The sequence below is a fragment of the Microtus pennsylvanicus genome, chromosome 10, assembly GCF_037038515.1.
Source record: "Microtus pennsylvanicus isolate mMicPen1 chromosome 10, mMicPen1.hap1, whole genome shotgun sequence".
NCBI classification, from domain to species: domain Eukaryota; kingdom Metazoa; phylum Chordata; class Mammalia; order Rodentia; family Cricetidae; genus Microtus; species Microtus pennsylvanicus.
This window is the reverse complement of record NC_134588.1, coordinates 103,190,155-103,203,268: the sequence shown is the minus strand read 5'-3', so window position 1 is coordinate 103,203,268 and position 13,114 is coordinate 103,190,155. Positions and strand designations below refer to the sequence as shown.

General features: G+C 43.7%; 1 protein-coding gene across 3 annotated transcripts in view; it reads left to right on the top strand.

Moving 5' to 3' along the window:
* Window positions 1-11,748, top strand: part of Mark1 (microtubule affinity regulating kinase 1) — a 110,739-nt gene extending 98,991 nt beyond the window's left edge. For 2 of the 3 annotated variants that reach the window (XM_075989397.1, XM_075989396.1), the window contains exons 15-18: window positions 1,491-1,655; window positions 3,433-3,687; window positions 6,780-6,824; window positions 9,714-11,748. In XM_075989397.1, coding sequence (XP_075845512.1) covers window positions 1,491-1,655; window positions 3,433-3,687; window positions 6,780-6,824; window positions 9,714-10,068 — 820 coding nt within the window. In that variant the 3' untranslated portion in view covers window positions 10,069-11,748. The remainder of the gene's footprint in view (window positions 1-1,490; window positions 1,656-3,432; window positions 3,688-6,779; window positions 6,825-9,713) is intronic. The other variant, XM_075989395.1, reaches the window with a different exon arrangement.
* Window positions 11,749-13,114: the final 1,366 nt, after the last annotated feature.

Genomic DNA, 13,114 nt, shown 5'->3' with positions numbered 1-13,114 from the left:
AGTTTGATCTTGGCTGTTGGTTTGCTGTAAGTTGCCTTTATTATATTTAGGTATGTTTTTTGTATCCTGCTCTTTCCAAGACCTTTATCATGAAAGGATGTTGTATTTCATCAAAAGCTTTTTCGGCATCTAATGAGATGATCATGTGGTTTTTATTTTTCAGTTTGTTTATAAGGTGAATTAACTGACATTGACAGATTTTTGTATGTTGAACCATCCCTACATTTCTGGGATGAAGCTAACTTGATCATAGTGGATGTGTTCTTGGATTTGATTTGCCAGTGTTTTATTGAGTATTTTGCATCAATGTTTATAAGTGAGATTGGTCTGTAATTCTCTTTCTTAGTAATGTCTTTGTGTGGTTTGGGTATCAGGGTAATTGTAGCCTCATAAAAGAGTTTGGCAATGTTCCTTCTTTTTCTATTGTCTGGAACAATTTGAGGAGTATTGGTATTAGTTCTTCTTTGAAAATCATGTAGAATTCTTTTTTTGATGACTGTTTCTATTTCTTTAGCAGTTATAGGTTTATTTAATTTGCTTATCTGATCTTGATTTAAATTAATCAACTCTTTTTATGCTCAAATAATAAAGGCTTCCTTTTCATCCTCTAAAAAATGTAGAACCACAAACTTCTTATTGGAGTTTTTTTTAAGATTTATTTATTATGTGTACAGTATTCTGTATTGCATGTATGCCGGCAGGCCAGAAGAGGGCACCAAATCTCATTACAGATGATTGTGAGCCCCTATATGATTGCTGGGAATTGAACTCAGGACCTTTGGAAGAACAGGCAGTGCTCTTAACCACTGAGCCATCTCTCCAGCCCATTATTGAGCTTTATTGTAGTTGGATGAACTACTCATGGTAGCTCAAAGGTTGAAGCATCTGTTGTGATGAAATTCTGTTCTCAGCAGGGGGACAGTCTGACCTCACATGGCTCTCTTTTCTGTTGTAGGCTATGAGAAAGCACACAAGGAAACTGTGGCTTCCTGGTATTCTTTAGTCTTGGTGTTGAAGTTGATTTCCAACTTCAACTTGGAAGTTCTGTACCAAACGCTGATCTGTAGCTGCTTGACACCCATACTGGCCAGCCTGTTCTTCAGACAGTGAACTGATAGGAGCTACAGGAGGTGCTGGCTACAGAAACAGCAGTTTTCATATAGCTAGGAGTTCTCAGAGCTAGGAAGATTCACAGCAACACAGTGCACAGAACTAATCTTAGAATTGAATGTAAAATGTCTCCAGCAATAATTGTCTCATCTGTAGCTGTCACACATCCATACATATGCCTGCCTTCTCAGACACATGCATACAGAACACACGTCTAAGCACTTTTCAATGGACGTACCTTAAATGGGGTATTGATTTGTTAATGAGTAAGAATGTGTTCATTTCTTTTAAGTGTTTCAGTCATGAAAGTGTCAATCAGTTGAGACTCAGGAAATCCCTTTCTTGGGTTTTAGTAACTGTACCTTTTCTTTCATGTCAAGCCTTACAGAGATGTCCGCCAGCAGCTTGTCATCTGCGGGTTCCACAGCAGCTTCTGCTGGCGCCTCAGCACGGCCCCGCCACCAGAAGTCCATGTCGACCTCCGGCCACCCCGTTAAAGTCACACTGCCAACCATTAAAGATGGCGCTGAAGCGTACCGGCCTGGGTGAGTCCTCGCTTCTCATTCTCTGTGGTCACTGTCTCCTCCAGAGTGGTCGGAAAAGACAGTGTCAGGAAATGTTGATTGGGAATACACTTATTGTGTGCCACAGCAGTTATCTGAAATTACTTGAAATCATTTTTAAGAAGAATATTCTTAACAGATTGTGTTTGTAATCTGTCATAAAGCATTGCTGCCTGGTTTATCATTTAAGTAAGCTGAGTGGCTAGAGAAGCATCAGCAGGTGGTAACGGTGCTTACCGCCAAGCCCAGTGACCTCGATTCTATCCCTGGAATCCACGCGGTGAACGGAGAGAGCCAACTGGACGTTGTCTTCTGACCTCCACACATGCGCTGGGGCAGGAGTGCACATGTACACGTGCACACAGATAAGCTTTAAAAACAAGATCAGGCGGTGGTGGCACACACCTTTAGCCCCAGCACTCGGGAGGCAGAGACAAGTGTGAGTTTGAGGCCAACCTGTTTACAGAGTGGGTTCCAGAACAGCCAGGGCTACCTGGGGAAACCCTGTCTGCGGTCGGGGGGGGGGGGGAGTAAAATGAGATGCACAAAAGCCAGATGTGATGGCGCACACCTTTAATCCCAGCACTTAGAAGGCAAAAGCAGGTGGATCTTTGTGAGTTTGAGGCCAGCTTAGTCTCGAAAGCAAGCCAGGGCTACACAGAGAGACGCTATCTGGAAACCCTTGCCAAAGAAAAGACACGTAACCAACCCAGCTAGGCGTGGCTTTGGGTCCTAGCAGCTGCTGTATCAGGGGAGCGGCTGCTTGGGTATAAATTCAGTTCACATTTGGAGTTTTGCCTCTTGTAGGACTGGAACTCGAGTATCTGAGTATGCTCTCACTCCAGTAATTAGGTTTGTGATTAGCACCACATGTATTGAATCCTCCAGGGTCTAAAGTGGAAACATGATAATATTATAAAAAGACTTTTTGACAAAGAATAAAGTTTGTTATACAGGTTACTGACCAACCAACGTACATTGATAATGTTCAAATTGAGGAACCCTTATCTGAAATTCCTAGGCCCAGGAACCATTGGGTTTGGGACATTTTCCAGTTCTGCAATATTCACATGTTCATAATGAGAAGGTTGGAATAGAATATGAATTTAGATATGGAGTTCACTTAGATTCTTGGCATATCTTACATGTATAGCCTAAAGATATTTCATAGTGTTTTCAGTGGACTTCACATGAGATCACACATGGAATTTTTATGTGTAGTGTCATAGAAGTGCTCAAAAAATTTTTGAATTTTGAAGCATTTGAAATTTCAGACCATGCTGATTACATGTAAAAAATACATATGCAGACCGGGCGGTGGTGGCGCACGCCTTTAATCCCAGCACTCGGGAGGCAGAGGCAGGCGGATCTCTGTGAGTTCGAGACCAGCCTGGTCTACAAGAGCTAGTTTCAGGACAGGCTCCAAAACCACAGAGAAACCCTGTCTCAAAAAACCAAAAAAAAAAAAATACATATGCAGCACCCAGATTGGGCATTCCAGATTCTGACAGTATTTGTCTTCATGTCAGTAATTTCTTAATCTTTAATCACCAAATTTTACAAGAAGTGTATTATTTTTAAATTTCCCTCCCCTCCTTGTATAATGAGATGGAAAATTAATTGTCCCATGCTCCTCATTTCTAATGCAAACAGAAATCACTGGACCAACGGAAGGACTCACACTTTTCTCCTCCCCAGTGTTTAGCCCAAGTGAAAGTGCCCGTCATTATTCTGAATAATGTTTCTTCATTTCTCCCAGCAGTGCAACCCAGAGAGCGCCTGCTGCTTCCCCATCTGCTCACAGTATTAGTGCCGCCACCCCAGACAGGACCCGCTTCCCCCGAGGGAGCTCCAGCCGAAGCACCTTCCATGGGGAGCAGCTCCGAGAGCGGCGCAGTGCGGCTTACAATGGGCCGCCTGCCTCCCCGTCCCATGAAGCTGGTGCCCTTGCACACGCCAGAAGGGGAACGTCCACCGGGATAATAAGCAAAATCACTTCCAAGTTCGTCCGCAGGTCAGTATCACACAGTTGGGTTCAAACCTTCAATCGTCAAATCCATCAGTGATCTTATGCAGTTTGGGCAGGGATGCGGAGTGACACCTTGTGAGAAAAAGACCTACAGTCCACCCACAGTCTGTGCCAGGAGTCAGAGGATGTGTGGGCAACTGTTCTCAGGGTGCTGGGGGGATGGTCAGTCACCAGGGCAGTGGACTGAACAGTGAGATGGCTGTGAGCCCCTGGTTCTTACGGTGTCTTTCAAGGTTGGGCCTCTTTCCTCTCTAGACTGGTTTTTCCTGCCTCACAAACCAGCTTCTCTTCCAAGGTCTCCTTGCCTTTCCCATCACCTCTAAACATCAGCGTGCAGGGGACAGCCTCGGGACTGCTCTCTGCCAGTTTTCTGACTCCCCTTGGTTATCTCCTCATGATGTGGCTATAGAGGGCCTCTCATTTTGACAGCCTCAGTCTTGACCCCAGATTGCCCAGAGCCTCGTCCCCATTGATCAAGTTGCCCGAAGCTCCACACCTCTGCATCGTGTTTCAGCCTCCAAGCCCCACTCTCCCCTGTTCTTTCCATTTTAGAAGGGGTAGCTCCATCCTCCAGTTGCCTCAAAGTTGCCTTTGGTTCCTTTCCACATTTGCAAATGGCTCTTCTCAGTACAGTCTTTCCTGCCACTGCCTCAAAGTCAAAACCACTGTCAATCTTCACTCCTACCTGGTCTCCTTCATCCATATATAGTCAGTATAATTCTGATTAAGTTACTTCCTGATTTAAAACACTTATTAGGACTAAGGGCATAGCTTACTTAGCATGCACAAAACCTTCCATTTGACCCACAGACTGCAAAAAAAGAAAAGAAATAGGAAAGGAGGGGGTAATTAGCTTTTGTCTTGCTGAGACTATAGGTATAGGCACATATAAGCCTATGCCTGCTCCTCCTGTCTGACCTCCTGCTTCCGTTCTTCCCACTCAGAGGTATCTCTACACACTGCTAGGAGTTTGTCCTTACATTCATTTTCCTTGCAATCCTGCTTTGCTTGCTGCTGCTTGAGGGCTTCCCAAGTGGAAGGGAATGGCCTGTGTGCTCAGTTAAGTGTAAATTGCTGTATATACAGTATTTGCTTTTGTATTGCGGAGCCATGCTAAGCTGCATGAACTGTTGCAGCCAGCTGTGCTTTTGTGTCCTATCCACCTCCCATCAGGTCACTTAGAACCAATTCCTTGGGCTGCCCCATCCCAGGAAGGCTAGACCAGCATGTGACTGGAGTGAGTAAGGAAGATCCCATTCTGGATGCTTAGAGCTTACCAGCAGTGCACCCTGTGAACAGGACAGAAAAGTCAGACACTTGTCCCTTTTGGGTACAGGTGTTTCATCTTCCAGTGGGGTCAACAGTGTCATTCTGGTGCTGCGGGAGAGAGCACTGCCCGTCTGTGCAGTGGGTCAGAGCAAGTGAACTGGCTCAGACGCGTGTCTGCTTCAGTTTGTGAGAGTGGAATAACCTTTGCAGATGGCACCGAGTGTTTACTATCCTGCCTAGTGAAATAGCAATTATTATGAAAACAGAAATTTAGGAAACCTCATTTGAGAATGCAAATAAATTTATTATTCTTTTCGGTTCTGAAAACACAATGTCCTTTGCACAGTATGTCTATGGAAAGGGGCCTGTAGTTAGAGCCCCGCAGACCTGGGAGGCTGTCACGTTTAGTGCCTGCATTGAGCTTGCCGTGCAGTGCAGCAGCTCTGTACTGAGAGGGTGGAGAGAGGAGGCCAGTGCTGACTTTAACCCTGCTGTGCACACTTTATATAAAAATATAAATGTGGAAAGGCTAAAACATTTTAAAAAACTAAGTGTTCCAGATGGTAATTTTCCTAGCTTCTCAAAGGTTTTGTTCAATCACAAGCTACCTCTTAGATTTGCATATTAGGTTATAACTTGACTCAGTTTCAATCACCTTTGAAATATCAGTAGAGTTAGAATTTTGGAAGACTTTAAAAATATTAGTCACCTTCAATACAAAGACAGTTAGCAGTTTTTCTGGTTTTATTTCACAGATTTAGATCTAAGTGAGATTATTGTTCTGTTCATTGTTCAGTCTGTTTTAGACTTACCTTTGTGGATAGGCTGCTGAAGACTGTGTGTGGGTTCTTGGCATAACTTCTGAAATAAATTCATGGTCTACTTCAGAATTAGTATTTATTGTTAGAAAACCATATTGAGATCACCTTCTTTCATTTTTTTAAAAAAGATTTGTTTATGTGTATGCGTGTTTTGCCTGCATGCATGCATACCAGAAGAGGGCATCAAATTTCATAGGACCGCAGTTATAGATGGTTGTGAGCCACCATGTGAGTGCCGAGAATTGAACCCATGTCCTCTGGAAGAACAGACAGTACTCTTAACTGCTGAGCCATCTCTGCAGCCCCAGGCTCATTTTCTTAATCAATTCAATCGATCTGTTTCCCCACCCCTACGTGTGTGTGTGTGTCCCAGAAGATGGTGCTGTGTCTCTTGTCATCTTGTCACTCTACCTCATTTCTTGAGACAAAGTTCTCTTTCTAAACCTGGGGCTTGCTGTTTGGGCTAGCATAGATGGCCACCAGGCCCTCAGGACATCCCTAGAAGACGTGCCCCAAGTCAGGTCCTCATGCTTGCACAGAAAAGATTTAACCCACTGGTCAGTCTCCTAACCACATCCTTAGGTGCTCAGCCTCCAAACTATGTTTAACTGCAAGGTTAGCACATTTGTTCAACTGAGCAACAACCTCTACAAGTGAAGTCTAGTATTCCTATTGAGAGTTATTAAAACTTACTTAACCTTACATTATGCTAAACTAAGCCAAAAGATAAATTATTAAGTTATAGTCCTGACTCTGGGTTGGAAGATTGTGTTTAAAGAACAACTAAGTTTTCATCTAATACCCCGTCGACAGTATCTAGTGGACCCTTGAGAAGTGGCAACAGCACGTGCTGGGGTAAAAGTGTGAAGAAGGATTCACACCTGGGACTAATGAGGACGCTGACTTCAGTGTCTTTTATTTATGGGTTTTCTTGATCTCCTATTGCTTTTAAAATTGTTAAATCTCCACCTTCTCTTTATTTTTGAGGGATCCAAGTGAAGGCGAAGCCAGCGGCAGAACCGACACAGCCAGGTGAGCTACAGGTGCTGGGTGCTCCCACACCTGGTGACCAGGGCAGGGTGGTAATTTGATTGCGTCTGCACTTTGATCTCTATATTCAAAGAATAGTAGGCTTTTTCCTAATGTCATCTAGCTCATCAACTTCAAGTTCAACTAACTTTGAATTGCGTAGTTGGTAAAGAATTGGGCTTCCTGTCTGTGAGATGAGCGTCTGCTTCACCTGTGAAACAGAGGGCTTCCTAGAGAATATGCACTGTTCTCCTGTAATGTGGGGTCACTAGGTGAACACTGAGGTCGCTAAGTGTGCAGAGGATTTCATCATAGTGATATATTTAGGTAAATATTCGATCTTGGACCACATCGTAAAACTCTACACTGACATGCTTTCTGGGTTTTTCCCAGAGAAAAGTAGAGAAGACAGTGAAGTAAATACTTTCCTTGTCCATTGGTAGTCTTTGGCATGCATTTCCGTGTCTGTTCAGTAGTCTTTGCATGCATTTCCGTGTCTGTTCAGTAGTCTTTGGCATGCATTTCCGTGTCTGTTCAGTAGTCTTTGGCGTGCATTTCCGTGTCTGTCCAGTAGTCTTTGCATGCATTTCCGTGTCTGTTCAGTAGTCTTTGGCGTGCATTTCCGTGTCTGTTCAGTAGTCTTTGCATGCATTTCCGTGTCTGTTCAGTAGTCTTTGCATGCATTTCCGTGTCTGTTCAGTAGTCTTTGCATGCATTTCCGTGTCTGTTCAGTAGTCTTTGCATGCATTTCCGTGTCTGTTCAGTAGTCTTTGCATGCATTTCCGTGTCTGTTCAGTAGTCTTTGCATGCATTTCCATGTCTGTTCAGTAGTCTTTGCATGCATTTCCGTGTCTGTTCAGTAGTCTTTGGCGTGCATTTCCGTGTCTGTTTAGTAGTCTTTGCATGCATTTCCGTGTCTGTTTAGTAGTCTTTGGCGTGCATTTCCGTGTCTGTTTAGTAGTCTTTGCATGCATTTCTGTGTCTGTTTAGTAGTCTTTGGCGTGCATTTCCATGTCTGTTTAGTAGTCTTTGGCGTGCATTTCCGTGTCTGTTTAGTAGTCTTTGGCGTGCATTTCCATGTCTGTTTAGTAGTCTTTGCATGCATTTCCGTGTCTGTTTAGTAGTCTTTGCATGCATTTCCATGTCTGTTTAGTAGTCTTTGCATGCATTTCCGTGTCTGTTTAGTAGTCTTTGGCGTGCATTTCCATGTCTGTTTAGTAGTATTTGGCGTGCATTTCCATGTCTGTTTAGTAGTCTTTGGCGTGCATTTCCGTGTCTGTTTAGTAGTCTTTGGCATTTATTTCCGTGTCTGTTTAGTGGTCTTTGGCTTTTATTTCCGTGTCTTTTTAGTAGTCTTTGGCTTTTATTTCCGTGTCTGTTTAGTGGTCTTTGGCATGTATTTCCGTGTCTGTTTAGTAGTCTTTGGCATGTATTTCCGTGTCTGTTTAGTAGTCTTTGGCTTTCATTTCCGTGTCTGTTTAGTGGTCTTTGGCTTTTATTTCCGTGTCTGTTTAGTAGTCTTTGGTATTTATTTCCGTGTCTGTTTCATGGTCTTTGGCATGTATCTCTGTAACTTACTCTCTGTTTTCTCAAGATTACAGTTTTTAGCACTTTGGTGGTTCAGGTATCAGGGAGGAAAGGAACTGCCTTTTTATATTCCTTTTTATATTTTATAATATTTTATATCTTACATATATAAATGTATATGTATGTATTTATAGGAAAGGCATAAATGTCTTTCAAAGACAAAATTTCACAAATGAGTGAGGGATGCTTATAGGCAAAACAGCAGTGTATCTGTATTTGGATGATGGTTTAATATATTTAATACAAGGCACTTTGAGTCATGGAAGTCCATTAAGTCTGCCCTCGTATGGTTACTTGAGATGGTTTTGTGGTTCTATTTGTGCAATACCTACACACCAAAACTCAACGTCAGTCATCTCTTATGCTCAACATAGTTCTGGGTGCCTGGGGTGTCAGAAATGAAGCAGGCAGATGGCCTGGATCTTATGATACAGGAGAGGTCAAGAGATAGTGTATTCGAATGGCTTGAATGAGAAAGAAAGTAGAATAAGAAGGGGTGGCCATGCAAGGGCAGGAGTCTGGGTGATCAGGGACTCTGGAGAAAACAAGCAAAGATTGGGGGAGAGAAAGGAAGTTGTCCGTGTAGAAAGAGGGCAGCCTTGCCTGTGCAGGAGTTTGGAGAGGAGCGCACAGGCCTGTGGTCAGGGACAGCATGGAAGCCAGCATGTCCCCATGGGAGAGAGCAGAGAGGGAAGTGATAGAAAAGGGGTGGAGGCCACAGGCTGCCTTCCCTTTCTTTAGAGAAAAGGGACAGAGCAGAGCCCGCGTGCTGTGAGCGGTCCTGACAGTGGCGGTCTCCCTCCCAACTGTCTGTTGGAAACCGCTTTCCCTCTGGAGTCATTGCATTGCTCCTACACAAGAAGGGCAGAGAAGGGGGAAATGTTTATATTCTAATACTGTGTTTTATCAGGAGAATCCTAGTGGTGGCTGCTGTGTGTATCTTTGTACAGGGGTGTGTATGCATGTGTATAGATGTGTGCATATGGGGAGGACATGTCTGTGTGTTTGTGGTATGTGTATGTACAGAAAATGAAGAATATAGAAAAAACCATTAAGTTTTCACTTTCGACTGCAAATTCTTTCCCAGGAACAAATGTACCTGAGAAAGTTTGCTGCTTTAGACTAAAGATGCTAAATGCCAAAGTGCATGGTGCCCTGGGCCTGTTTGCAAGCAGCGTGGTAGCGTGCAACTCTGGTCCCTCTGAGGGCAGACTGCAGACTGGAAAGTTCAGCATTTTATGCTTGCAATTTCTTTGCCGAACAGAACTTTTGTTTTAACTTTTCCCCTTTGCCCTCTTCTTCTAGAAGTGCATCCGGGGAGCCGAAAGAAAGAGACAAGGAAGAGGGCAAAGACTCCAAGCCGCGTTCTTTGCGGTTCACATGGAGCATGAAGACCACAAGCTCAATGGACCCCAATGACATGATGAGAGAGATCCGGAAAGTGTTGGATGCCAACAACTGTGACTACGAACAGAAAGAACGATTCTTGCTCTTCTGTGTCCATGGCGACGCGAGGCAGGACAGCCTCGTGCAGTGGGAGATGGAAGTCTGCAAGTTACCTCGGCTCTCGCTGAATGGGGTCCGCTTCAAGCGGATCTCTGGGACCTCCATTGCCTTTAAGAACATTGCATCCAAAATAGCAAACGAGCTTAAGCTGTGAAGCTGTGTGAGCTTCAGGATCAGGGAAGATGCCCCACAGCTGAGGTGCAGGTTGTGAGTGCACAGATTCCTGTGTAGAATCTGTCCTTAACGCAATAGGGTTATACATAGTCATGAACTGTAAAATTAAAGTCAGTATGAGCTATAATAAGACTCTGTAGCTTAAAAAGTAGGTTCACATGTACAGGTAAGTATATTGTGTATTTCTGTTCATCCTCTGTTCATAGAGTTGTATAATAAAATATGATTGCTTTAAAACCTGTATCCTTGTCTGGGTCTCCAGAAATGTATGTTTAATGCTTTGAGTTGAAAGTGGTTTCCCCTGTTATTTACGTTCTGATGGGTTTTTTAAATTCTTACCTCCATCATGCTATTTTAAAAATTGTGTCCAGAATTAAAAGCGCACAGAAATAGTCTTTAAAATTGTAGCATGGACTTTATAAAATTATTTTAAAATCATCTTTAATTTAAAGCAGAAGTTGACAGTGGTCGGCGTCATTCTGTTTCTCCTGCGTTTCTTGCTCTCAGCCTGTGTCAGACAAGATGTGGCCAGCGGACACATCATGTTTACAGTGTCCGCACCTAGACTTCTAAACACAGTGAAAAGAAAGCCACAGCTTTGCCTCGAGCTAACTCAGAAGTGCCGGAATCTAATCTTTATCAAGTTTGTTTTGCCCTTTGTTTTCTGACCTGCTAATCAGCAGCAGAGAGTGAAAGAATACGTACATGGTGGTTTGCCAGGCTGCTGTGAAGTAAACCAGCACTTGGGTTTGCTGCCTTTGGTATGCGCAGGGTAACTGGGCCACCAGAGCGCTGGGGCCTCTCATAGCACAAGCTCCTCCGGACAGTGTTGATGAAGGCGTTGGCTAAGATATGATGCTGCCTCAGGAACTGACTGGAGTTGGGAGCATTTGCCCCAGTGTCTTCCCAGCCTCCATCCTCCCGTGCCACTCTAGTGTCTGCCAGTGCTCAGACCCAAGAGCTAGGTGTGCTCTCCACATTCATTTACGAATTTGTGCTTGCCCGGGGTTCACTTTGCTCCCTCAGAACCCATTTGTTTTCAGTATTTTGCCCAGGTTACCAAGTTTCTTCCACATCACTCTACCCATAATGTGCAGCTCTGTAACTGGCCATTTACCTTCTCTTTTTTCATAATTAGTGCTGTGCGTGGCGTAAAGCCACTAGTAACGGTACCTTTTTAATGCTCACTTTTGTACTGAAAAGCCTTGGAGGTTGACTGTGCAATGTTATTTAATGTTGTGATTTACTGTAATATCAGCATATGGGCCCCATCCGCACACTCCTGAGAAACAGAGGATGGTCTCAAAGCTCACCAATGGAAAGCAAGCCAGTGCTGTGATCAGTGCTGTCTTGGGAAACTGAGTGGGAGCTGCCGGTGTAGGCAATGGGCTGTACCGCCTGGCTTCCCGAAGAAGGTGGTCTTATCTTCTGTACCGTCCTGTGATGTAGCTTTCTTCTTGACTGTTCTAAATGGTGTGTTTTCTTGCCTTAGGGAAGGACGATGTTTGGGAGGGAAAAAGCAACAAAAGAGAAACTGTGTAGCCCCTTTTTAATCTGGTGTTCATTTGAAACCTTCGATGCAGATCCGCATTCACTCACTGGTGCACACGGAAACCTTACTTGAAAAGATCTCATAATAAAGCGTTTGTCTTTTGCTCTTTGTCGGGATCACCTGTGTTCTGCTTGGAGCGCCCTCTGAGCGTATTCTTTCCGGTGCCGGTTCACTCGGCTAGCAAGGGGGGCGACTGTAGGCTCTCCAGAGCTCATTCTGGCAAGGAAGCGTCATATATCTCCAGGAGTTCTAGTCACTGAAATACATTCCAGAACAGAGGCTCCAGGCCTCTTCCGAGGCAGAGGCCAGGGTACTTATGGTTTCTCACTCCAGCCAACCCCTGTGCTTTATGGAAGGGAAGTTTATTTCCATATTCCTTATTTTTCATGAACTAAAAATGAAATTTTAACACTCAGTTTATAGTATGTGTTTCATGTGTTCATGATAACATCATTTTGAAGACTGGGGAATTTTAATATGTTTGCATAAATAAACACCTTGCTATATAATAGCAGGATTTCCTTGTCTCTGTCGAAGTACTATTTGACATGATATGCCTTGTATTGTTTTTTAGAAAATAGGATATGTTATTTTGTTTAACAGCAAAAGGTAAAAACATAGCAAGATAAAAATGAAATCTACTTTAGAACCATGACCCAATAATATTCTGTGGGATAAAATTTGATTTTAAACACAAAGATGTTAGGATGGGTGATTGTCACTGAAAGTGCCATTCCATACCCAGCTTCCTGCGAACTAAAGATTACGCTTGACCTGTTGAAATGAACAAGATGTTCTCTGCCTTGTTTTTACGATACCTGTGGAGAGAAGGATGCCTCTGAAGCCATGTAAAGAGAATGTATAGATGTTCCCACCGCTCCATCACTGTGGTCCATTGGGGAGCTGACAGAAACACACACACACAGTCAAAAGAACATAAATGGGTATCATTGAAAGTGTCCCTTTGCCCCAGAAAGACAATAAATGATCTGATTTGGAAATGCAGGGATGCTTGTGTTCTGAGTAATAATAGCAAGGAAAGTCGGAGTGGGAAGGAGTCTAGGAGAGGTGAATTTAGGCGCAGCTGTATGGAAACAGGCAGGAAGATTGCTGCAAGTCCCAGGCCAGGCAGGGTCTCATGGAGTAGTCTGCCCCAGCAAACAAACAAAACTAAACACAATGTATTGGGAACGTCAACTCACACTTAAACATTAACTCAGCAAATTTATTGAGTGCGAATATACATCAGGTTCTGGGTTCTAGGGAAACAGCAATAAAAAACTAACAATAGAAATATACAGATAGAACATATAAAGCCTTAAAGGATGGAGCCGGGAAGTCTTTTCTGGAGGATAGGAGGGCAGAGGCCACGGACATTGCAACAAATGTAGCGAGATAGAGGGTGTGGCAGTGTTAGCATAAATACAAACTGGCTTTGCAGACATTGCTATGGCCCAGCCATAGAAAAGTTTGT